Genomic DNA, 26951 nt, shown 5'->3' with positions numbered 1-26951 from the left:
TTCCTTAAAAAGCTGGAAATAGAAATACCATATGATCCAGCAATCCCACTACTGGGTGTATATCTTAGAGAAAGAAGAGCCATGACATGAACTGAGAAGGATGACGGTTCAAACCCACCTCCTCAGAAGAAAGACTGGGTAATCTACTTCTGTAGAGATACTGCCTCAAAAACTCAAGGAGGGGTCGCTATGAGTCACAATCAACTCCACCTCAGTGAATTTGGTTTTGTCCTTTATGTTCACCGCAGCATTATGGACAATAGCAAAAAGATGGAAACCACCTAAGGGCCCATTAACAGAGGAATGATCAACAAACTACAGTACACACATACAATGGAATACTATGCAACTTTAAAGAACAATGATGAATATGTGAAATATCTCGTAACATGGATGAACCTAGAGGACATTATGCTAAGTGAAATCAGTCAGTCACAACAGGAAAAATAATGTATGAGACCACTATTGCAAAAAATCAAGAAAAAGGTTTCACACAAAAAGAAATATACTTTGATAGTTGCCAGGGTGGGAAGGAGAGGGAGGGTAAACTACTAACTAGAGAGCAGACACATACTAACTTGGGTGAAGGGGGAGGCAAGAAAAGTAAAAGGAGTATCATTTATCCAAATGGGAGACTTAGGAAGAATTAGGAAGGCAATTTTCTAATGAAAAGGAATTCAGAAGGAATATTTTCTGACAGGAAAAGTAATTTTATAGAACCAGCAGTAGGAGCTTTGGTAGTGTAGTGCCTAAGGCATTTGACTGCTAACCAGAAAGCTGGTGGTTCAAACGCACCAGCTGCTCCTCGGAAGGAAGGTTGGGCAATCACTTCCGTAAAGATACTGCCTCGGAAACCCAAGAAGGGGTCCCTATGAGTCAGGACCAACTTGACTGCAGTGAGTTTGGTTGTTTTTTTCTTTTTAGCAGTGAGGAAGTTGAATGGCATTCATTCATTCTTTCTCTCTCTTTTGCACAGATGGTTTATAGTTACTACGATCCCCGAAGTACCCAGCTCTTGTCCTAGATGATGCTGTGGATTTCAGAAAGTCCCTGAGAAGTTTCTTCCTCTCAGGGCTCTTTATATGAGCAACAGAATCTCCATAAGACCTCTCTCTATTCACCCTTCTTTATTGTTAACATGGGTAATTGATGACACTAGCAAATTCAGAACACGCTTCCTGTTGGGATGAGAGTTTGTTAATCTAGTACATAAATCTTCTAACAGCGCCACAGGGCCACAGGGGTTTGCCAGAGTAAATGTTTTTGTCTTCAGGTCTTTATTTGATATGCTGATTGCTCAATGAATGAAATGGGAACATCAAGACAAAAGGCTAACATTGGTTTTGCGTTATGGTTAAAATCAGCCCACTGTAGCCTCAGCCAATTACCAAGTATCTGTGTACTGATGCAGATCAAGTCTCCAGGCCCTCCCTTCACCAGAACCACTCTTGTCTTCCTTTGATCTGACCGCCAGTTTAGGCAAGACCCAACATCACTGTTCTCTCTTACAGAAAGAAGGGGAGCTGGTTGGGCGACAATTAGGTGTATCGGGATGGCTGTAGCTCCCCAAAACAGCTCCCAGACCCCATCCTGTTTAGCCAAGTGCTGAATAAATGTAAAGGCATTTCTCCCCTTCCCCCTTGTGGGCCACATTCCTTAGTTAACAGCAGCATCAGGGGCCACTAAGCCTCACACCAGGCATATAGCCCCTATTTGATAGTTCCTCAAAACAGAGGTATAAATATCTCTGGAAAGGGATAGGGTTTAGCAGAATTAGACCAGCTGGCTACTGCTGGATGTGACCTTGCCTTTCTTGTAAGCCCCCTCCCCTCCCCTTTAGAATAGAACTCTTTCATGTCCCCGAGCATGCCTTTGGTGTGGTTTTTTGGTCTCTATCCAGCCACTCCGCGGAAGGAAGACTGGGCAATCTACTTGGCAAAGATTTACCACCTCAGAAACCCATAGGAGGTTGCTTGGGTTGGAATCAACTCGATGGCATTGAGTTTGGTTTGAATCCCTACTATTACAAGCCTTTTGGTTATAATCTAGACAGCTGGTGAGTCAAGAGCCAGGAGACCAAAAGACCTCTGGTAGCCTCAGAGAATATGGGTAGGGGTGAGACTCTGTGGTCGGTAAGTCCCGAAATGGCCCCAATGTGTCCATGTTTGGGCCACTAGCTCAGCTGTTAGACAGCTGAGGACCTGCACATGAGTACGGGGATGCCCTGAAAACACATAGGGTCTGCTGGGAGTACTGTAGGCACTAGGGGTTGAGCAGGTAAAGCTTGACTATTGAGCGCTCATCACTTCATTAGCATGGCCCCTTTAACACACAGTCCCTGTCACCACACAAGCTGAATTGGTGGCCACTGAGCTCTGGTAGCATAGTGCCTAAGGCATTTGACTGCTAACCAGAAGGCTGGAGGTTCAAACCCACCAGCTACTCCTCAAAAGGCAGGTTGGGCAATCTACTTCTGAAGCGATGCTGCCTCGGAAACCCAAGGAGGGTCACTATGAGTTGGATCCGACTCCAGAACAGTGAGTTGGACTTTTGGTTTTGGTTGGCAGATTTAGGCAATTAGAGGAGGAACTTAGGCTAGAACCAGATACACAACTAGCCCAGACAAGAAACACCAACAATGGTCTCTAAACTCCAGGTTGCTGACCAGAAAATTGAAATCTTGGCATGCAGATTAGCTAAGGTAAAAGTGAACTGTTTCCCACACCAACAGATCCAAGCTGTGCTATGTAAGGCAGACTGGGATCCCAAAAGATGGGACCACCTAGAATCCTCAGATTCTGGGAAGATAGGGAAGACAAAGGATGGAATAAGGAAATTGAGGTCTCCAGACATCTAGAGGTGCACCTACTAATGACCACTAAATTTAAAATCAACTGTCTTCATACTCCCTGTGTTGATTCCTGCACGCTTCTCCCCAGGAATATAAGGGACTACACCCCATGAAGGCTCACACAACTAACGAGATGGTGGAAATGGCCAACTGCTATCATCAGAAAGGCCAAGAATCCATCGTGGCCTGGCTATTGAGGCTGTGGGAACTGGTGCTGATGGCGTGATGCTCTCAGAGACAGAAGCGTCTAACATGGCTTCTATCACTACCCACTCCACCATAAGGCAGCACCTTTATGCAGCTTCAAATATAAACAGGGCACTACCCTTCCACTGGTGGATTACATATGCCTGTCCTGCGGCCTGGCCCAATGAGAGAGACTCACCCAGTTCCCCTTTGCAGTGGTTCTCCATGGAGGAACTGCAAGATGTCATCAAGGAATTAGGGATGAAACATATCCTCTACGTAACTAACTTTCAGGGCCCAGATAATGAAACTTTCACTGCAGAGATGTTGTTGTTGTTGTTGTTATGTGCCGTCGAGTCGGCCCCGACTCATAGCGACCCCTCCTTGGGTTTCTGAGGCAGTATCACTATGGAAGTAGGATTGCCCAACCTTCCTTCCGAGGAGTGGCTGGTGGGAAAGATGCTATATTATAGTTGGCCCCTGACCAGTGGTATGGTTCCCTACTCCCTGTCCCAAGCCTGATGGTGGGGCAGCCAGGGTGGGGGTGCCTGATGGTGGGGCATGCCTCCAGGCTGCTGCTGACCTCATTGAAACAGAAAAAATGCAGAAGTACTCACGAAGAGCCATGGGCCAATCCAATAATGACTGCAGAAAACAAAAAGGGCCAGTAAGAATTTCTAGTTGCCAGCTATGGAGAACATTGTCCAATATAGTGCCAATATGAGCCTCTCAGGTTGGAGGGCATTCAAGATACATCTGGGAAGAGCTGCCTCCTCAGAGTAGACCTGACCTTAATCATGTGGATAGAGTGAAGCTTTCAGGACCTCCATTTGCTGAGGCAGCATGACTCAAAATGACAAAAACAAAAAAGCTGCAAACATCCATTAATAATCAGAACATAGAATGTACAAAGTATGAATCGAGGAATATTGGAAGTTATCAAAAATGAAATGGAACACATAAAAATCAATATCCTACGCATTAGTAAGCTGAAATGAACTGTTTCTGGCCATTCTGAATCAGAAAACCATATGATCTACTATGCCGTGAAAGACAAATTGAAGAGGAATGGTGTGGCATTCATTGTCACAAAGACTGTCTCAAGATCTATCCTGAAGTACAATGCTGTCAGTGATAGGATAATTTCCATATGCCTACAAGGAACACCGGTTCATACTGCTATTATTCAAATTTATGCACCAACCACCAAAGCCAAAGATGAGGAAGCTGAAGATTTTTACCATCTTCTGCAGTCTGAAATTGATTGAACATGCAGTCAAGATGTATTGATTATCACTGGTGACTGGAATGCAAAAGTTGGAAACAAAGAAGAATTATCAGTAGTTAGAAAACATGGTCTTGGTGATAGAAATAACACTGAAGATCGCATGATAGAATTTTGCAAGACCAATGACTTATTCATTGCAAATACTTTTTTCAACAACACAAATGGTGACTATACATGTGGACTTCGCCAGATAGAGAACATAGGGTACATATTGTACCCATTCCTGGAGTACACAGGAATCAGGCTGACTACATCTGTGGCAAGAGGCGATGGAGAAGCTCAATATCTTTAGCGAAAACAAGGCCAGGAACTGGATGTGCAACAGACCATCAACTGCTCACATGCAAGTTCAAGTTGAAGCTGAAGACAATTAAAACAAGTCCATAAGAACAAAAACATGACCTTGATTATATCCCTCCTGAATTTAGAGGTCATCTAAAGAATAGATTTGATGCACTGAACACCAATGACCAAAAAACAGAGGTTTGTGGGATGACATCAAGAACATCATCCAAGAAGAAAGCAAAAGGTCATTAAAAAGACAGGAAAAGAAGAAAAGACTAAAATGGATATCAGCTGAGACTCTGAAACTTGCTCTTGAACAGAGAGTAATCAAAGCGAATAGAAGAAATGATAAGGTGAAAGAGCTGAACAGAAGATTTCAAAGAGCAGCTCAAGAAGACAAAGTCAATTACTACAATGAAATGTGCAAAGACCTGGAGTTAGAAAACCAAAAGGGAAACACATACTTGGCATTTCTCAACCTGAAAGAACTGAAGAAAAAAATGTAAGCCTTGAGTTGCAATATTGAAAGACTCTATGGGCAAAATATTGAATGATGCAGGAAGCATCAAAAGAAGATGGAAGGAATACACAGAGTCACTGTACCAAAAAGAATTGGTCAATGTTCATCTGTTTCAGGAGGTGGCATAAGATCAAGAACCAATGGTATTGAAGGAAGAAGTCGAAGCTGCACTGAAGGAAGTGGCAAAAAACAAGGCTCCAGGAATTGACAGAATACCCATTGAGATGTTTCAACAAACTGGTGCTGCACTGGAGGCACTCACTTGACTATGTCAAGAGATTTGGAAGACAGTTACTTAGCCAACTGACTAGAAAACATCCATATTTGTACGCATTCTAAAGAAAGGTGATCCCACAGAATGTGGAAATTACTAAATATCATTAATATCACACACAAGTAAAATCTTACTGAAGATAATTCAAAAACGGTTACAGCAGTATATTGACAGAGAACTTCCAGAAATGCAAGCTGGATTCAGAAGAGGATGCAGAACAAGGGTTATCATTGCTGATATCTGATGGATCTTGGCTGAAAGCAAAGAATACCAGAAAGACGTTTACTTGTTTTATTGACTATGCAAAAGCATTTGATTGTGTGGATCATGACAAATTATGGATAACAGTGAAAAGAATGGGAATTCTAGAATACTTAATTGTACTCATGAGGAACCTGTACATAGACCAGAAGGCTGTCATTCAAACAGAAAAAGGGGATACTGCATGGTTGAAAATCAGGGAGGGAGTGTGTCAGGGTTGTATCCTTTCACCATACTTATTCAATCTATATGCTGAGCAAATAATCCGAGCAGCTGGACTATACGAAGAATGTGGCATCAGGATTGGAGGAAGGCTCATTAACAACCTGTGATACGCAGATGACACAACTCTGCTTACTGAAGGTGAGGATGACTTAAAGCACTTACTGATGAAGACTGAAGACAATAGTCTGCAGTATGGATTACACCTCAATATAAAGAAAACAAAAATCCTCACAACTGGACCAATAAGTAGCGTCACAATAAATGGAGAAAAGTTTGAGGTTATCAAGGACTTCACATTACTTGGTTCTACAATCAACACCAATGGAAGCAGTAGTCAAGACATCAAACAACATATTGCATTGGCCAAATCTGCTGCAAAAGACCTCTTTCAAGTGCTGAAGAGCAAAGATGTCTTCTTGAAGACTAAGGTATGCCTAACCCAAGCCATGGAACAATCACCTCATATGCATGTGAGAGCTGGACAATGAATAAGGAATACCAAAGAAGAGTTGATGCTTTTGAGTTGTGGTGTTGTAGAAGAATAGTGAAAGTATCATGGACCACTAAAAGAACTAACAAATCTGTCCTGGAAGAAGTGCAGCTGGAATGCTCCTTGGAAGTGAGAATGGCCAGACTTCGTCTCATCTTCTTTGTTCATGTTTTCAGAAGGAACCATTCCCTGGAGAAGGATATCATGCTTGGTAAAGTGGAGGGTCAGCAAAAAAGGGGAAGGCCCTCAACAAGATAGATTGCAATGATGGGCTCATGTATAGTGAGGATCATGCGGCTGGCATAGGACTGGGCAGTGTTTTGTTCTGTTGTACACAGGGCCACTATGAGTCAGAGACAACTCCTAACAGCAACTATGGGAAGATCTTATAGCCCCAGGCACTCCCAAAGAGAAAATAGATAAACAGCCCAATGCTGCCCTCTTGTGTTTCTGGGAGTGTTTAAAACCAGAACAGCAATTTACCAAACTAGATAAAGTCCTAGGGAGAGTGCCCAGCAGTCGGCACCACAGGCCTGGGAAGCCCCTTTTCCCCTCGACAAGGGAGAGGGCCAAAATCTCCTTCTTATAAAGTCAGTCAGATGACTGATGGAGGATTGGAGGCCCCACATAGAGGTCAAAGTGTGCTTGCCTTAATAGATACTGGAGCTGAATGTAGCCTTATTCTTGGAAATAATAAAAAATTTAGGGACCCGTTAGGTGCCATAGATGGCTATGGAGGCTGCACCATTTGTGTGCAGAACGTCACCCTGACTCTCGCCATAGGGTGCCTTCCCCCTAAAGAGTACAAAGTTTTCATTTCACCTTTGCCAGAAAGCATTCTAAGAACACACCTCTTGGAAAGCTCACTCTGAGGGCTCTTATACGGGGAATTTTATCTCAGGATAAGAATGATAAAATCTAAAATCCGAGGCTGCACCAAATGGAGCCCTGTCTTTTTGCTTGCCCCCTCAAGGATAGTGAACATTAAGCAATACAGCTGCCTACAGGACACAAAGAAATTACAGCCACCATAGCTGAGCTGGCTAGAGCCGGCATCAGCTGACACACACAGCTCTTTCAATAGCTTGGCCGGGCCAGTAAGGAAATCAGACAGTAGTTGGTGTATGACAGTTAACTACTGAGAATTAAACAAGGTTACCCCCTCCCTTCATGCTGCCACTCCTAAAATAGTGCAGGTGCCAAATGTTATCAGAGAACATTTAGGTACCTATCATTTTGTTTTAGATTTGGCTAACACATTCTTCAGCATCCCTATGGTCCCTGAGAGCCAAGAACAATTGGCTTTTGAAAGGAAAAGGGAACACTGGGCATTCAGTCTTCCCTCAGGGGTATCTGCATCCCACCCTCTGTCATGGGCTGGTGGCACAGGACTTACCAAAATGGGCCAAACCTGGCAATACTTCTTTGTTCTGCTATACTGATAACGTCATGTTAACCTATGATGATTTTGCTACAAGGCACTGCACCTAGGTTTATCAATCACCTGGAAAGCTGAGGATGGATGGGCTGGCAACACTTCCAAATTACAGGGGCCTGGATTATCTGTCAAATTCTTGGGTATTATATGGTTGGGAAAGGCTAAGGTGATACCTGCTACAGTCATTGACAAGGTTACAGCTTATCCTCTACCTACCAATGTAAAAGCCTTGCAAACCTTCTTGGGGTTCTTAGGATACTGGAGGCCCTTTACTACCTAGATTTTGCGCTCCCCCCCCCCCCATATAATTTGGTTAAGAAAGGAGCCCTTTGGAACTGGGGCAACAAGCCAGAACATGCGTTTCAGGCAGCTAAAGTAGCAGTGCAACAAGTTAAGGCCTTACGGATCATTGAGGCTGGAGCCCCTTGCAAACTGGATGTAGCTACTTACCCTGAGGACTTTGGCTGGGATCCATGTCAAAAGCAACAGGGTAGATGGGTTCCCCTTGGATTCTGGTCACAGTTATGGAAAGGGGCTGAACAACAGTACAGCCCACTAGAGCAGCAGCTATGTGCTATATATTGGAGCTTGTAGTGTGTAGAAGATATCACTAAGAGATAATAGTGAAAACCCACTACCCTGGGTGGGTAAAAGAATTCACTAAACCACAATCAGAGGTGGCCCAACTTGGGACACTAAGTGGCATGCATACCTGAAACAATGAAGCATTCTTTCTGCTAGCCCCCTAAGCAGAGCTGCACCAGATATTAGGACCTGTAACATACATCAAGAAAGATACCCCCTGGGTACAGGAAATTCCAGCCATCACTGTACGCAGTAGTAAGATTGGCAACAAGCCCTTTCCTGAGGCTGCCTGCTACACAGATGGCTCTTCCAGAGGGAACCCTCCCTGTTGGACGGCTACTGTCATACAGCCATCCACAAAAACCATATGGATAGATCCTAAGGGGAAGGGTAGAGCAGCGAGTGGGCTGAGCGAAGGGCAGCCTGGATGGTGCTTGTGCATGAGAACAGCCCAAATGTGCTCTGTACAGACAGCTGGGCCATGTATAAAGGCTTGACTCTATGGATGGACTGGCAGGAGAAGGACTGGATGACTGCTGTATGGCCACTCTGGGATAAGCAACATTTGGCCGACATATGGGCTCATACTGTGAGGATGGATATCACCATATACCACGTCTCAACTCACAGCCCTCTGATCCACAAGGCAATGCCCAGCTACATGAGCTGGCCTGGCTCTGTGTGCTCACCACTAGACTCTCCAGTACTGAGACTGCCTAATGGTTACATCACAAGACTTGGCATAAAGGATACAGGACTTTATGGACTACTGCTAAGAGGATAGGCATACTCATCACCATGTCCCAAATTAAAGAAGCTTGCAATGATTGCAGCCCCTGTGCTTTAGAAAGAAAGAGGCTGGTCCCATAAGAGGTGGGCCACATTTCTTGTGGAGTGTCGCCTGCCCAACCAAACCAAAAAACCAAACTCACTGCTGTGGAGTCAATTCTACACATAGCGACCACTTCTTGTATTTTGAGACAGTATCTCTATGGAAGTACATTGCCCAATCTTCTTTCTAGGGAGTGGCTGGTGAGTTTGAACCTTCTAGTTAGCAGTCAAATGCTTTAGGCACTACGCCACCAGAGCCTGCCCGGAGGTTGCAAACCAACGTATTTATGGCCTCTCTCCCTATCTGGCAATTGCCATTTTGCCCTGACTTATGGTGACACTGCTACTGGCCTTTTGCAAGCATATCCTTGTAAACGGTCAATACAACGGACCACCACCTGAGGCCTTTCATGATTGTGTAGCACATATGGCACTTCCACAGGCATTGACGGAGACCAAGGAAGCCATTTCACTGGCCACAAGGTACAAAATTGGGAAGATGCCAATGATATCACTTGGTATTTTCACTGGTCATACAACCCCACTGCTGCTGGCCTGACAGAAAGATGAATGGCCTCTTGAAACAAACCTTAAGAGGAGAGACTCACTTGCTGCAACAGTGCACTAAGTGCCTTCCAGACACTCAGATATATTAATGAATATCACCAACAAGAGCATCCAAGTGCCCATCAGATGTTGACTCCAAGGGCTCCTATGGATCATGAGGACCCAGGTGAAAGCCACTGAAGATGTTGCTCTACTGCCTGCAGTAGGTCATGAAAATCATCTTTGCCTTTGCCACAGGACTTAGACACAGGGGACCATGTAGTTAAAGTCCCTTGGAAATGGCGAGTAGGCCCACAGTGGTTTGGGATTTCCTCTTCTTGGGGAGAATGTTTAGAGGCTTCCTAGGTTATAACTCTTTGGTTGCATCCCAAACCCCCAACTGTACTTACTATTGTTCATCATGGCAAATTTTAAAAGAAAAGACCATATTTTATAAGTTTATATACTTTATACCTCCACTAGATAACACCAGTTTGGCTAGAGTTGCAGCCCCTTGGTGGAGAAGTTATGGTGTTGCAAATCAGGGCAGAAGCCCTGCCTGGGGGTCATCTTAACTGCCACTTCTAACATCACCTGTTTTATTAGACCAACATGATCTACCTATTATTGTTCCTTTAAAAGCCTTGTCTTATTGCACTTAAAAGAATTATAGGTAATATGTTTGCCAGCTGGGCCGTCATGGTTGTGGAAGCTGGAAACCAGTCCAAATTGCTGGGTATGCGAAGAACTGTCGACTTTCTCCACCATGGGACTTCCATGGAAGCTACAACTTGCCAAATGGATGGCCTGGGCACATTCAGACATTTGGAGAACTCAGCCCTCTATGCCCATGACCCTTTTTATCCCATTTCCTTTTGTACTGTACTCTTTTCCTACCCTCTTGGAGTCACACCAAAACTAGGGTGTTTTAACTCCCTTTCCTCTACTTGGTGAAACTTGCTTTATGGATTGCTTGGATTCTTGTTAATCTTGCTATTTTTTTGCTATGCATTATATTGTACTTATGACCCTTGGCTCCAATGTTCCAGTGCCCAGGTTCAAGAGATCAAGTAGAAGAGGTGGGCGTGCAGACTGTAAGAGCTGTCCGGGGGCACTGGAGTAGAGTGTACCAGCATGACTATAGCTCTCCAAAACAGCTCCCAAATCCCATCTTGTTTAGCCAAGTGCCAGATAATGCAAAGGCATTCTGGCCCCCTCCCTTTTCCTTTGCGGACCATATTCTTTAGTTAATAGTAGCATCTTATTGTGGGTACATACCACCAAACTTTGCCCCAGACCCCCAACCAGCATCAGGTGCCACTAAACCTCACACCAGGCACACAGCCCCTATTTGATAGTTCCTCAAACAGAGATATATCTGGAAAGAGGAAAGTGTTTAGCAGAATTAGAAACTGACCAGCCAGCTACTGCTAGATGTGATATTGCCTTTCTCGTAAGCCCTCTCCCCAACTTTTTGGAATAAAACTCTTTCATGTCCCTGAGCATGCCTTGGTGCAGTTTTTCGGTCTCTCTAACCCCCACCATTATGAGCCTTTTGCAGCTCTCAATTATAATCTAGACATTAGGCATCATCATTAATGGTGAATATTACAATAGTCACTGTTGCATTTTGGCTTATACCACCTCATAAACACGGGCTTGAACCCAGGTATGTCTGAACTATAAACTGTGCTCTTCCTGTTTCAATCCTCTTCTTTCTTAGGAAGGAAGATGGTTTTCAAAATCTCTGCCTTGGCAGTTCCTCAAAAAGTTAAACAAGAAGTCATTATATGACCCAGCAATTCCATTACTTGAAAGAAGTGACATAAACAGACATAGGCACATCAGTGTTCACTGTAGCATTACTCAAATCGCCAAAAGGTGGAAACAATCTAAATGTCCATTAACAGATGAACAGATAATCAAAATGTGGTATATATGCAATGAAATATTACTCAGCTATAAGGAGAAATCAAGTCCCAATACATGCTACAACATGGACAAACCTTGAAAACAGTATGCTGAATGAAGGGAGTCAAAAAAGGACAAATATTGTATGATCTCATTCATATTAAATATCTAGAATTATCTAAAATAGGCAAATGTATAAAGATCAAAGTTTATTAATAGCTATCAGAGGTGAGAGGGAGGGGAAAGAGGAAATCATTGTTTAGGAAGCATTCAGTTTCTGTCTGGTAATGGAAAACTTAGCAACAGAAATTGATGGCTGTACAACATGATTAATGTAACTGATGTCACTACATTGTACACATGGAAGATGTTAAATTGGTAAATCTTGCCAATTATATATATACTCACAACAGTTAAAAAACCAAACCAAACCTCTGCATTGGCTAGTGGCTTGTTCGATGAAGTCATAAGGTATCTGGTGAGAGAGATTTCTCTAGTTAGCTTCTGGAGTGGTTCTCTGATACCATCGCTGGGTTAATTCCAGTGGAAATGGCACTGCTCTCATTTCCCCTCACTAGTGACTCCAAGAAAAGCAGAGGGGCACCAAAGTCACCTCTCAAAAATTTAGTTATTTGTTTCCAAGTATCTCACATTCTGGGTTCAGACTCCTTTCCCCTGCATGCCTTTTCCTGCCTTGGGTGGTTGTCACAGTGGAGACAGAGAGGGAAATGGTGAAGCTGATCTTAGTGAACTCTATCTACTGGTTCTACTGTATCTGTGCCAGAGAAGGAAATGGGGCTTCTAAGTGAGATTATATAAACCAAACCTTTAAGGTGGCAATGCATGTGAAACACTACGTGTAGAGTCTGGCACATGGTTAACCAAACCAAACCTGTTGAGGTTGAATCAATTCTGACTCATAGAGACCTTATAGGACAGAGTAGAACTGCAACTGTATTCTTTAGGGAAGAAGACTGCCATATCTTTCTCCTGTGGTGTTGCTTGTGGGTTTGAATCAACAACCTTTCAGTTAGCAGCCGACTGCTTAACCACTGCACCACCAGGGTTACTTCTTGGCTCATGATAGACGTCAATAAGTACTAAGTGCAATGAGAATTGCTCTCAATATTTTATGTGTAGAATAAATAAATAGTCCTACTTGTTATGCAATGAATGAATAACCTCCGTGGGCAAGGTCAAGTGTGCTCCTGGCACCTTTGTCCTCAAAACATCTACAGCTAGGCCACCTCTCTTTGCTTTGAGCCGCTTGGACTAAGCTCATCAAGTCTTTTATCCCTGTTCATGTCAAGGAACACAAGAGGCCTAATTCTCCTTCATCCTTTTCCATTCTCTCTTATGACCCTTCTCTCTTACTCCTCTCCCAGCTCTTAAAAACTCTTCCATGTGTTCCTGGAACTCATGGTCAGTTTCAGCAAAATCAGTCTCATCACCAAGCTCTTCTCTTGCATGAATTGAAAGCCAGCTGTCCCCTGAGGCACTGCTTCCCCTGCAGTCCTCTACAGTGGTAGCTGCTTTCTCCTCCACAGCCCTGCTATTTCTGAACCTGGAGGTGGAGTGGGTGCTCTCCTTGCTCTTCAGTGCTGCTTCCACAACCTGCTCCCTCCCGCCCTCCTCCTAAAATCCCTGTACTTTGATCTCATCATTGCCCATACCACGCAGGTCCTCTTTGTGTTACAGTCACTGGATCATCCCTCTCATTCCTTGAGTAAAGAGTTTGGCCCTTGCTCATGCACACTCTTTTCCACACTGCTTCTCTCATAACACTGATGCCCTTCATAACCCCATATAGGGTCCTTCCAATACTCTGGTCTTTCAGCTCTTTGACTTCATTTCCTCTAATGATCTTGCCCACCCCTCTTTCTCAGTTGCTTATTCCAAGGGTCATACCCTAGACCTTGACATACCTGGTAATGGCAAACTCTCTATGACTCCAATGACATATAGTCACTTGGCTGACCTCCTGTCTTTCTAGCTCACTTCCTCCAGTACCCAAACTCAATCACAATCTGTTGGTACTATAGTATGGTTCTCTGCCTTCTCATGTTCTTTCTTTCTTCCCTAACAATAACAACAACAAAAAAAAAAAACCCACTGCCACTGAGTCAATTGCTATTCATAGTGACTCTATAGGACAGGATAGAACTGCCCCATAGAGTTTCCAAGGCTGTAAATCTTCATGGAAGCAGACTGCCTTATCTTTCTCCTGCAAAAAGGCTGGTGGTCAGAACTACCAAACCTTTGGTTAGTAGCTGAATGCTTTACCCACTGTCCCACAAGAGGTCCTTATGAAGTCTTAATTCCACAGTCCAGCCTTATATTCACTCCTTTACATGCATTCTCAACTCCATCCCCTTTTCTCTGACTTCATAAAACTCACCTGTCTAAACTACCCAACCAAATCAAATCCACTGTCATCGAGTTGATTTTGACTCATTGCAACCCTACAGGACAAAGCAGAACTGCCTCATAAGGTTTCCAAGGTGGTAATCTTTATGGAAGCAGACGGCCACATCTTTCTCCCATGGAGCAGCTGGTATGATCAAACCATCTACCTTTTAATTAATAGCCAATTGCTTTAACCACTGCGCCACTAGGGTTCCTTGGCTAAACCACAGTTCTGATTAAATCCAACTCTCTGTCAACTTCTGTCTGCACATGTACAGCTGAACATGGTTGGAGAAAAACACACTCTGTTGACAGGTCTCACTTCAATTCAAGATCACTTACCTTAAGTGGGCCCTTCATGCTGCCTCGCAATCAGATTCATTACCAGACCCTCCACACTACCCCCTTCCCAGACGACTATTTCATAATCTCACTACATTTCTAACACCTACTCAGAAGCAAAGCTATGGAAAATAGCGCCTGTAGCAAGCACTCAAATTGCATCCCTGTCCAAACATCTGACAGACATCTTTTAAATAACTTTACCATAATATCAGCTCAAAAATACAAGCCAAGTTTGTTAATCTCTTATTTAACACATTATGATATGAAAATTAGAATTGTACCTTCCTTGCTTTCACTGATGAAAATTGGTCTATGATGGGCTCAAAGTCTTTTTTCAGGTTCTTCTCTTTTTATACTCGGCAGAGCAAGATCACATAGTCTGCCTTGACTCATGATTCTCTTAAATACAGGAGTATTAGTTTTAACTTGCTGCATGATCTCTCACAGCTGGTGATGGCAACTGCGATGGTTAACAGAAGCTACTTAGTGGTGCCCCTGTTCAAGTGGCACCTAGCACACGTGCCATGCTTTAGATTCTCCTCTGCACCTACTCCATCCTTCTCACTATCAGCTAGTGGCTGTGCTTCCTATTTCACTGAGCAAAAGTACATACTGTCATCAGCTTCTCTACCTACCTGCTAGTGGGTCTGCCCAGATGCTCTGTATTCCTCTTTGTCCAAGGAGGAACTGACCCTGATCCTGGCAAAGGTGAGCCCCTCTATTAGGGCACTGAGCCCCACCTGCCTATCTGGAGCCTATATAGGGATGCCTCCCCACCAATTCTCCCCCTCTTCCCTGCAGCATCATTTTTTCTCTTTGTTTTGGATCTTTCCCATCAGTATCCATGCTATAATTCCCTCTATCTTAAAAATAAAAATCCTCTCATGTGGGGGAGAGTGTGCCCAAGACCATGTATAGAGGTGGCAGACAATGTTTCTATAAGTGTATTGGTATGTTCTGTAGGAATTCCAGGGTATACAGTAGAGCAGACAAGGGACAAGGTTGTAGTCAATTCTTGGCCATAGCCAGTGACCCAGAGGGAGTGAGTAGTTGGACCTGTGGGCTGGGCACCATGGTCACAGGGGACATCAAGCTCAATTGGCATAACATACTACACAAAACATTGTTTCACATCCTATTTTGGCGAGTAGCAACTGGGATCTTAAAAGCTTGGAAGTGGCCATCTAGATGCAACAATGGGTCTCTTCTTGTCCAGAGCAAAGAAGAATGAAGAAAACCAAAGATGCATGGAAACAATTAGTCCAAGTGACTTATTGCATTGTACACCATGCACTCCTCAGCCTAAATGACTATGAGACCAGAAGAACTAGATGGTGCCCGGCTACCTCTGTCAACCACTCGGATGGGGATCTATATAGGAGATCCTGGATAGAGTGGGAAAACAACGTGGAACAAAACTCAAAATCATTAAAAAAAAAAAGAAAAAAAGGACCAGGTTTGCTGGTCTGATAGAGCCTGATGGAACCACTGAGACTATGGCCCCTTGCTGCCCTTCAGGTTTGGAAATGAACCCACTCCTGTGGCTTCCAGTCAAACAAAAGACAGGCATATGAACTGAACATTTACATTAGACACACTCCTTAGAGAGATCAATCATGGGAGAATAGAAGGGCTGTGTATACACAGGGAGACAGCTTGGTGGGGGCAGGAGTGCACAGGAGGGAAGGACATATGGAACAGACAACCATGGGGAGGAAGTAGGAGAGGACCTGTTGTATGTGGGAAATTACAGTCAATGGCATGAGACAAAGTATACTGTGAGCTGCTGTATGGAAAGTGAATTTGCTCTGTAAACTTTCACCCAAATCACAATAAATTTTTTTTCAAAAAAATCCTCTCTTGACACTACTTCCTCCTTTACTACCACTTAATTTCCCTCCTTCCTCTTAGAAGTAAATTCTTTAAGATTTTAGACTTCTCTGTATTTGCTCTCTCCAATTTCTCTTCTTATTTTTTCTTTTCTTATAACTTTTTATTTTGATATAGTTTCAAACTTATAAAAAAGTTGCAAGAATATAAGAAACTCCCACAAACTCTTAATATAGATTCATCAACTAGTTACATTTTCCCTGTTTACTTTATACATGCATTTTTTCCCCTAAATCATTTGAAAATAAGTTAGAGATACAGCACTCATTGACCCCTTATACTTCATTGTGCATTTCTTAAGAACAAATTCATTTTACATAGTTAATGGTTATTAAAATTAGGAAACTTAACATTGATGTAATAGTGTCACCTCATCCACTTTTTATCAATTGCCTCAACAGTGATTTTCCCTGGTCCAACACTCAAGCATTCATTCTACTTATTTTCCATGTCTCTTTAACTTCTTTAAATCTGGAACAATTCCCATCTCTTCTTTGTTTCATCTTGGTACTGCTTTGCAGTACCCAGGCCAATTCTTTTGTAGATTATCCCTTAACTTGAGTTTGTATGATGTTTCCTCATGGAGATTCAAGACACATTATTTTGGCAGGAATATCACAGAAGGGAGGCTGCATCTTATTAGGAGGCACATGATGTTGGCCTGTCCCAGTACTGGGGATATTCGGTTTAATTACCTTGTGAAGGTGTCACCACTGTAAAGTTACTTTTTTTCCCCTCCCTTTATAATTACTAAGTACTTATTCTTTCTCTTTTTTAAATCCCTTTGAAATATAATTCACATACCATAAATAAAAGTCACCAATTTGAAGTGTATAATTCAATGGTCTTTAGTATATATGAATTCTCTTTTGAATCCCCTGCCCATCAGTTTCATACTCTCTGCAACTTCTCTTATCAAGCACACGATGATCCCTCATTGCTAAATTCAACTTCTTTGTTCTCATCTTCTTTTGCTTCTCTGTAACAATAGACACATATGGTTTCTCCCACCTCTCAAAGCACTTCACTTGGCTTCCCTGGTCTCCCTCCTATCAACAGATTGCCTTTGCTTGTCCTTTGTTGGCTCTTTCTCATCACCTCTACCTCTTAATACTGTAGTGGTCCCAGGGCTCAGTCCTTGGCTCTCCTCTCTTCTCCATCCACACTCATCTCCTTGGTGCTTGCTTCGAGATTCATGGTTTAACTTCACATCTATAGACTAGTTACTCCTATATTCACGTCTCTAGCCCAGACCACTCCCGTAAGATCAAGAATCATATACCCAAGTGCCTATTCGACATTTCCCCTTGGATGTCTAAGAGTCATCTCAACTAAGCATGCTCCAAACTTGAGGCCCTGATCTTTCTCCCAGTCTTCCCTATCTCAGTTAAGATCAAGTCCATTCCATAGTTTTCTTTATTTTTAATTTTTTTTTATTGTGCTTTAGGTACATTCTGTAGTTTTCATTGCACAACATGGATACAAAATATTGGTGTCATTCTTGAACTCTCTGTTTTTTCTCCTATCTCACTTAAAATCTGTCAAGCAAATCCTGTTGGCAAAATTCGATTACATTTTACCACTTCAACTATTAACAGCCTGGCCCAAGCTAGTGTCATTTCTTGCCTGGATAATTTTAACAGCCACCTAATTGGTTTCCCTGCTTCCAACCTTGCTCCCCTTCAGTCTAGTGAAAACCCTGAGCCTGAGTGAGCCTGTTAAAATGGTAGTCAGATCACCTCACTCATCTGTACAAAACCCTCCCAGGACTCCCCAGTGCTGCTCAGAGTAGGCTACAAAATGGCCTGTAGGGCTGACAACATCAGGCCTCTTGTCACCTCTCCAACCTCTTCTTCCTACTCCTCCTTCTCTGACTCACACCATTCTTACATTCTGGCCTCTTTGCTACTCCTGAAAGCTCTTGCATTTAAGATTCCCAAGACTGGAACTCTCCCACCCTGTACCGCTTCCTCATGTACCTCCTTCAGATTTTTACTCAACATCCCCTTTGCAGTGAGTCCTTCTCTGCCTACCCTATTGAAAATTGCAAACTGCACCACATACTCTAGCTTCCACATCCCTACTTCCTGCCTGCTTTACTTTTCTCCTTAGCCTTTATGACCATCTGACATACTTTATCTCATACTAATCCTGCTTACAGTTGTCTGTTTCTCCATCCACAATTAAAGTGAAGCTCTATAAAGAAAGGGGTTTTTTGTCTTTTTTTCACCATACCTAGGCCTACAATATGCCTGGCACAGAGCAGTTGTTCTGTAACTATTTTTTGAATGAATTCATGCATAATCTGAAATAGAACTTACCGGGGGAAGGATCTGGAATAGGTGCCAAGTGTACCCGTTGCACAGTCGAACCAATTTCTTTTTTGAGAAAGGAAGGGATGTAATTTCCAGTTAGTCCACTGGAACTTGTAGAGCCGGAACCAACTGATTTGCAAAAGCAAAAGCTCATTAGTACAAAGACACATATGCAACATACAAACAGGGATAAAGGAAAGCCGTGCAGACCAACCAAGCAATTAAGTTTTTCCTTTTAAGGGAAAAAGAAGAATTAGGATGAAAATGCTAGTGAATTCTGAGCAGAGCATTCCACCAAGCCACACTGTTAGAAAGTCTAGGGGGTGAAAGACACCACTACCTAATAGACTGTAACCAAATAGAGATTTGACATTTTTCTTAATTTTTTTAAAATAAAAATAGGTTTTTTCCACTCTGAAATTTGCTTTATTTCACATTTGCTTTATTTCACTCTGTAATAGAGAATACTTATCCTTCCATGTCAGTGTTTACAAATTCTAGAGTAAGGCTCTTCGCTTATGGATCAATATATACATTATCAGGCTTATTTAGCTATTAGAAATCTACACTAAATATTCTTGTCAATAAATCTTTGTGCTTTATTTTTATAATCAGAAAAATGACCCATTGTTAAGATATATTAAATAAATTCTTTTTTCTTTTTTTTTTTTTTTACATATCGAGAGTGCTTTAATGGCAGGAAGTATATACTACGCATCTTTATATTCTAGGAGGTTAATGGAATGAAGACCCTGAATATAGTAGATAATCAATATATATTGGATAAATGAATATCTATAGCTCTTGTTATGAAGGCTTAAAGGTACACATGGAATAATGAAGAATGTTATTATTGGCCATTAGATAGATGGAAGTTATATCTGTTAGGAAGAGTTAACAAGAACTGTTTTATGTCTTCACAATACAGAGTGTTCTTGTCAATTGCTTAAGGAAGCGTGGGGAAAATGGTCTGGGAATGCATGTGTGAGGAGTTTTGTTGCTCAGCTGGAGCACATTCTTCATTTTTGGTAAATAAATAAAGAGGGAAAAAATGGGTAGTGAAGTTGAATAGGCAAATCACAAAAAAAAAAACTAGAAAAGATGCTCAACTTCATTAGTAAACAGGACATGCAAGTTTAAACCACAATAAGATACTATTTCACACCCAGGTTAGCAAAAATTTTCAATTCTGACAGTACCAAGTGGCATCAAAGATGCAGCACAACTCCCATACTCTGCTGGAGAGCAATTTGGCAATATCTGTGAAAGTGGAGATGAGCACACCCTTTAACCTAAAGTATTTATTCCTAGTTATTATACCCAGAGATACTCACATATGAACAATAATAGGGGTAAAACAATGTCCATTCCAGCACTCTTTACAATAGCAAAAATTGTAAACAACTTACATGTTCACCAAGAAGAGAATAGGTAAATAAATCATGGTGTAGTACAAATAATAAATCATGGGCTGGTATAGAACATGTGTGTGCATGTATAACTGCTATACACACACATATATTTATTCATATGAGTAAACTGGAGATCCAGGATTATATTTATATAAATTTTAAAACATGTAAAACCATACTATGTATTTTATGTATACCAAAAAAACCTAAATCCACTGCCACTGAGTCAGTCTGACTCATAGTGACCGCCATTGGATTTCTGAGGCAGTAAATCTTTACAGAAGTAGATTACCCTATCTTCCTTCTATGGAATGGCTGGTGGGTTTGAACTACCAACCTTCTAGTTAGTAGTCAAATGCCTGAGACACTGCACCAACAGAGCTCCTTATTTCACGTATCTAAAACTAAAACCAAACTCACTGCCATCGAGTTGTTTCTGACTCATAGCAACCCTTCCTTGGGTTTCCAAGGTGGTATCTCTACAGAAGTAGATTGCCCAATCTTCCTTCCAAGAAGTGGCTGGTGGGTTTGAACCACCAGCCTTCTGATTAGCAGTCAAGTGCCTTACGCACTATGCCACCAGAGCTCCTATTTCATGTATAGTAGAAAATAAATAAATAGTGATAAATAAATAACATGCAGGGGGGAATAATAAATATCCAAATCAGGCCAGTAGGGAGGGAGGGGGGAAGGAGTGGGCTGGATACTCCTCTTCATATATATTTACAAAGTTCATTAAGTTGGATAGTGGGTATAAGGATGCGGATACATTATCTCTTTCATTTTTGTATTTCTTAAAATAAATAAGTGCATAATGGACAAAGGCATGGAAAAGTGAAGCCCACATTTTATTTGGATACTGACAGGGAAGCAGGGGCTGCCTGTGTTAGGGGAAAACTAAATGGTCAACTGGTCTACTGAGACTGGGGTCAATCAGCCTGAAGGTCTTATGAAATTCTTTTATCATTTGAAAAAAATAAACACAAGGCCTTCCAGTCCATGTTCCAATCTGAAGGGAGTCTGATGCCCTGGCCCTAAGGCTGCATCACCACAAGGAAGAGAGAAGCTGGCACAAGGCAGACGGAACTGGGCTTCTAACACAGAAAGAGATCAGCTGCTGTAGCCCAGAAGCTCAGTAGTCAAACTTTTTAAGTTATCTCTGTTTTTCCCGTGAACAAGGGGAGATTATGCTCTACTCCCCAGGTACTCTTGAAGAGAGATCCCAGTGAGAGCTGGCTGAGTCCTCAAGTCCTGCTGCCAAGAGAGAGGAAAGAGGCCCTCATGGCTCCCAAACTTGTCCCATGTCTGTTCACCCATCTCACCACATCCAGATAATTTGCTTTTTATCTTTTAAGAGTGAAGAATCATTGCTCACCTGAATTAATTTTGCTGATTACTGATACTGTCCCTGAAGATTTTCCAGACAAACCAGAACTAGACCATGGATTAGATGGAATAAAATCCTTGCCTGGATTTGGGAGTATGCCATTTCTTATATTTATTCCTAATAGGGAACAAACAATTTTAAAATGCAAAATACATATTTAATCTTTTACCCAACTTCAGAGATGAAATTAATGCAGAAAACTTCTGTTATGCAACAATCAAAGCAAGACTGATTATGACAGTGTCATATGATAGACGGCAACCACTGCACAGACTGTAATGCGGATGGAGCCCCTGGAGTTGTGCCACACAGTGGCCTTGCTTGGCTATTTTGCTCACCATACTCCCAGACCAAGCACACAGTAGATGCTCAATAAGTATACTCCAAGTGAATGCACTTGTGAATAAATGATAGGCTCATGCTGTAAAGCTTGGAACATGGAGAATCTGGAGAAAGGCTTGGGAATTCACCAAACAATAGCTTTTAAATGTAATCCTTATAGTACTGCCCGGATGACGTGACACAAGTTTCTACTCTCCTGGCTTCCTAAAGTGCACAGGGCTGTTAACTTCTCCTAACACTTTGTCTGCTGTAAAGGCCTCAGATATACTGCCTAGTTCTTGCCAGTTCTTCCCTCCCCAGAGGCTGGGCCTGGTTGCCTACACCAAATTTCTTATTCCAGGCAATTATGAAAACTCAAAAACCAAACTCACGGCCACTGAGTCAATTCTAACTCACAGAGACGCCCATAGGGTTTCCAAGGCTGTAAATCTTTATAGAAGTAGATTGCCTCATCTTCCTCCCACAGAACAATTGGTGGGTTTGAACCACTGACCTTCTGCTTACATACTGTGACACAATTATATAAGATAAAAATATGAGCCTGGGCTTCAGCAACTATTTCTCTGATACTCCCATCAGTTCTGAAGAGATACCTCCAATTATTTGTCTTCCAAATCAGAATCTTTGTGAATATGTAATTTCAAGGAAATGATTTATTATCAATGATCAAAGTAAAAGTAAGGCATTTCTGTTACCAGGTAAGTATCGAGAGTGCTTCAAGTAGTGCTGCTTGGCTGTGGATCTCAAGGTGGGCGTGTCTCGCCTCTGAGAGGAAGTCTGGCTGGGGGCACTGTTTCCTGTACCCACATGCTCAGAGGGCTTCAGGTCCAAAACACTCTCAAATCTGAATTGAGACAATGTATTTTAGGTCAGGACAAGCAAGTAAGTATCACCACATATATGAAAAATAATCTCACAAACCTCAGATTCCATTTGCTTACACATATCAGCAGAAAACTTGCCTGCAGAGAGTTTCATCGCTCTGTCTTTTTTTGTTCTTCAAATCAATCCTGGTGAGGGATGGACTGAAATCCAAGTCATCCAAGTCAGCCCAATCATCTGAATCCTTTGTTGACCTGGAAACAAGACCCCATCTTCTCCTACTCTTTGGCTTGATCTCACCATTTTTGTGCTCCGGGCCAGCTAAGATTTTCTAGTACGCAAGTAGAGAGGACAGAAAAGCAATACCTGGCATTAATGGAACTCATTCATAAGTAATCTTCATTCTGAACTTCCTCTGTTATGTAAAGGAGGACCATGGTCATATAACTCTCCAACATACATTGCTTATCCGAAAGGGCAGCCACGGAAAACACGTTCCTGTCCTTCTGTGTCTCTCTCATTCCAACAGATTTCATTGGTGTGCATTGGATGGGGGCATGGAGTAGCATAAGACAATGATTTTTAAAAAGAAATTTAAGATAATTCTCATATACTAGGAGGATGGCTGGATTCTTATTTAGGCCTCTCATTTTCATTCCCTGAGAGAGTTAACCTGATTTACACTGTCATAAGTAGAAAGATAGGAGAATATGGCTAAAATGTTAGCTACCTTGCTCGTTTACAGACCCACTGCCATTGAGTTGATTCCAACTAATAGTGAGCACATAAGACAGAGCAGAACTGATTCATAGGGTTGTCAAAGCTGTAAAATCTTTACAGAAGCAGGCTGCCTCATCTTTATTCTGCAGAGCGACTAGTGGGTTTGAATTTTTGACCCTTTGACTAGCAGCATGGTGCTCTAACCACAGTGTCACTAGAGCTCCTCTCTTTAAAGAGGAAAATGCAAATAATGTCTCCTTTACCTTCACAGTAGACTATCCAGTAAGAATATGGTCCCTACTACAGTATTAACCACAACAGCAAATTTCCTAACATACCATTTCCAAGTTGTGGGTTGGGGAAAAGTTAACAGTCTAGAGAGATCACCCTTATAACCTCTTTCAGTATGTTGCACTGAGTCAGTATTCAGTGAATACTGCTGTTGTTGCGTTTTATCAATTTGGACTCATAGTGACCTTGTGTGATAGAGTAGAACTGCCCCATAAGGTTTTCTTGATTATAATTTGTATGGAAGCAGACAGCCAGATCTTTTTCCTGTGACACTGCAGAGTGGGTTTCAAACTGCCAACCTTTGGGTTAGCAGCCAAACACTTAACTGTTGTGCCACCAGGACATCTTCAGTGAGTACTAGTTGACAGAAAATGTATTACTTTTGCATAAAGGTATTAAATTATAGATGGTTCATACAGCACCACAAAGCTCCTGGGAACTAGAATCTTTTGTTGGGTTATTATTTTATTGAATCATTGAAAGCCAGACTAAGAGAAGAAGAAAAATCTGGTATCAAAAAGGATTCACATGATTAATTATCTACAAGTATTGTATGGCATTTTACAATTTTCAAAACATTTCCACAAGCATCATGACCCTTGATTTTCAGGACCAATCCTGTCTGGGGGGGCAAGATATATATTACAGATGAGGAAACTGAGTCCACAGGGGTTAAAGATAATAATAATTAACATTTATCAAATGCTAACAAGCTGCCAGCTACTAGTCTAAATTATTTTCTAATATTAACTCATTTAGTATTCAAACAATTATATGAGGTCAGTACTAATATTATTCTTATTTTACAGATGTTAAAACAAGCAGCAGAGAGAGCAAGTACTATGTCATTGAGCTACTGAATTACAGAGTGGGTATTTGAAACCCTTGCGATCCAGAGTCCAGCTCTCCACCACCACAGGACAGCTTCCCCACATGATTCCACCATTATTAAGAGGCAGAGCTGGAAACTGCATCGAGATCTTCTCACTCTAAAGCCAAGGAGTCTCATTGGCACAAAGGTTAAGTTCTCAGATGCTAACGGAAAAGTTGGCTGTTCGAACCCACCCAGTGGCTGAGGTGGAGAGAGACCTGGTGATCTGCTCCTGTAAAGACTGCAGCCAAGAAAATCCTACAGAGCAGTTCTACTTTGTCACATGGGGTCACTATGAGTCCAAAAACAACCTGATGGCACCTAACAACAAAAACAATCTAAAGCCAAGGCTCTTTTCACAATTCCATGTGACTACAAAGATGAATTTACTATAATTAGGCTTTATATCCTAAAAAATAAAATACTTCCCATGATAAGTAAGGTCAGCGGAAGAATAAGTTAGATACAAGTCCAATGGTGACTCTTCATGGCTTACCGACTGAGGGTTCTTGTTGTGGAGGGATGGGAAAAGCAGTGGGCTTGGCTTGTCGTCATGGAGATGGCTCAGGTGATCTGCCCTGGAGGACTCCGCTTTGTAGGGGAACACAAGATGTGGAGGGGGCTGGCTGCTTTGATGTTGTCGTGAAGAAATTCGTGTGTGTGGCTTGGTTGGGGGCTGCGCAGGAGGGACAGGTTTAATTTGGGAAGGTGGGCCTGCCTTTTCCAGAACATCTTTCGGTGGTTTTCCTGAATTTTGGAGGTTCTGGGTGGTGCTGCCCAGTGGGTGCCCAATCTGAAAGTAAGGATATCGAAGGGCCTGGAATGACAAAGATGGTGGATTTAGGAGAACAGTTTGACCAGGAAGATTAATACCATCAGAATCACTGGGGTCTATTTTAGGTGTCAAGCTTACAAAAAAACCAAAAACCCATTGCTGTTGACTTGTCATGGCAACCTTATACGTGACAGAGTAGAACTGCTTCAGAGTTTTCTCGGTTGTAATATTTATAGAAGCAGATCACACCAAGACTTTCTTCCATGGCACCAATGGGTAGGTTCAAACCTCCAACAATTAGGCTAAGAGTCAAATGCACTGTGCCACCCAGGGACCCTTCTTAGCCAAAACCAACTATAAAACAGTATCACGACAAACTGCCACACAGTCAGAACTCAAAGGAAATATATTTAAAAACATTCTCCAGAGACAGATAGATACAGGTATTTATTTTTATGTCTATATATATGTGGACTTACATATGGTGATGAATTGTATTCTGATTTTCAAAGTAACTATATTGTTTAAATATTAACTACTTTAACTACACTCAGTATATTTCAAACTATTTTAAGTATATGTATCTTATACAGTACACCTTCAGTGGTATTTGATACTATTTTTCATCTATACTACCAAATAAAGCATTTCCTATGATATTTATATAAATTATTTAGAGTTTGGTAGAAACTTCATAAGAAACACATCAAATGGAAGAAAACCTGACTAGCTGTTGGTCGTTTCTTGGGATCCCACTGAAGCATGTCTCTCATGAGCTGAATTGCTTCACTGCTAGCATTTGGAATCAGGGTCTTTAAATTATTGGGTATACACTGAGGCCAGCGGAAGTTCATCGCACTTGAAAGTTGGTAGCCCTCAGGCCAGTCGGTCTGAAAGAAAAAAAGATGAAAGATCTTGCTCAGCCAGTTGCTGACAGAATTTATATCCAGGCATGTGTGCCCACAGTGGAGAGACTATCGTTCTGTCACCATGCCCACATTCACTACTTTGGCACTGTATGTGACAAAACAGAGGGGTATACTAATAAGAGATGAAAAGAACATGAAGTCTGGAAAATAGTGGAAAAGACATGAACATGTCACCAACTTTATACTCTTTTCACAAAAAAGTCAATCTCTTTGGGTTTTAGGGTTGAACCAAATTAGTATTTTCCCAACCACGTTCCAACAGACAAAGCTTTTGGAAAGTCTTAATAGATATTTTAGGGAGGAAAACAAAATTCTTGTACCTGGTCAAACACATCTGTGAAGCCCTACATATTACTAAATCCTCATCTTGATGATTTAAAGCATATATTTGCACATCTAAGTTCTGAGAAGTCCTGTAGTAAAGAAAGCTGTTTCATTCGGTCTTAAGCTCCCCAGTGTTTCAGTGTCATACCTATGGGACCTTAAATGCTAGAATGAACAGTGGAAAATGCTGATCAAATAGTCTCCAGGGCTCCTTCTAGTTCTAATATTCTACTATTTCACAAGACACATCTTGTTGTAATTGCTTCTCTCTCTCTCTCTCTGTCTTTCTAAAAAAGCAGCTCCATGTATAGCAATCCCATTTATTCATTCACTTACATATCTATAGATTGCTTGCTATATGCTGTTGTGTATCAAAAAAAAAAAAAAAAAAAAATCCAAAAATCCAGTAAAAATCCTACACTTAAGGTTAT

At 41.9% G+C, this 26951-nt stretch overlaps 1 protein-coding gene across 1 annotated transcript in view; it reads right to left on the bottom strand.

Annotated features, from left to right (window-relative positions):
- CILK1 (ciliogenesis associated kinase 1) overlaps positions 1–26951 on the bottom strand; it is a 55763-nt gene that overhangs the window by 652 nt on the left and 28160 nt on the right. The window contains exons 7-12 of the mRNA XM_007936139.2: positions 25990–26157; positions 24989–25309; positions 22751–22941; positions 22484–22632; positions 21435–21563; positions 18654–18776 (exon numbers count right to left, since the gene is read on the bottom strand). Coding sequence (XP_007934330.1) covers positions 18654–18776; positions 21435–21563; positions 22484–22632; positions 22751–22941; positions 24989–25309; positions 25990–26157 — 1081 coding nt within the window. The remainder of the gene's footprint in view (positions 1–18653; positions 18777–21434; positions 21564–22483; positions 22633–22750; positions 22942–24988; positions 25310–25989; positions 26158–26951) is intronic.

The sequence above is a fragment of the Orycteropus afer genome, unplaced genomic scaffold (genome assembly GCF_000298275.1).
Source record: "Orycteropus afer afer isolate SDZICR_OR568_19922 unplaced genomic scaffold, OryAfe1.0 scaffold00034, whole genome shotgun sequence".
NCBI classification, from domain to species: Eukaryota; Metazoa; Chordata; class Mammalia; order Tubulidentata; family Orycteropodidae; genus Orycteropus; species Orycteropus afer.
The sequence above is the reverse complement of the archived record's forward strand: the minus strand, read 5'-3'. Positions and strand labels throughout refer to the sequence as shown.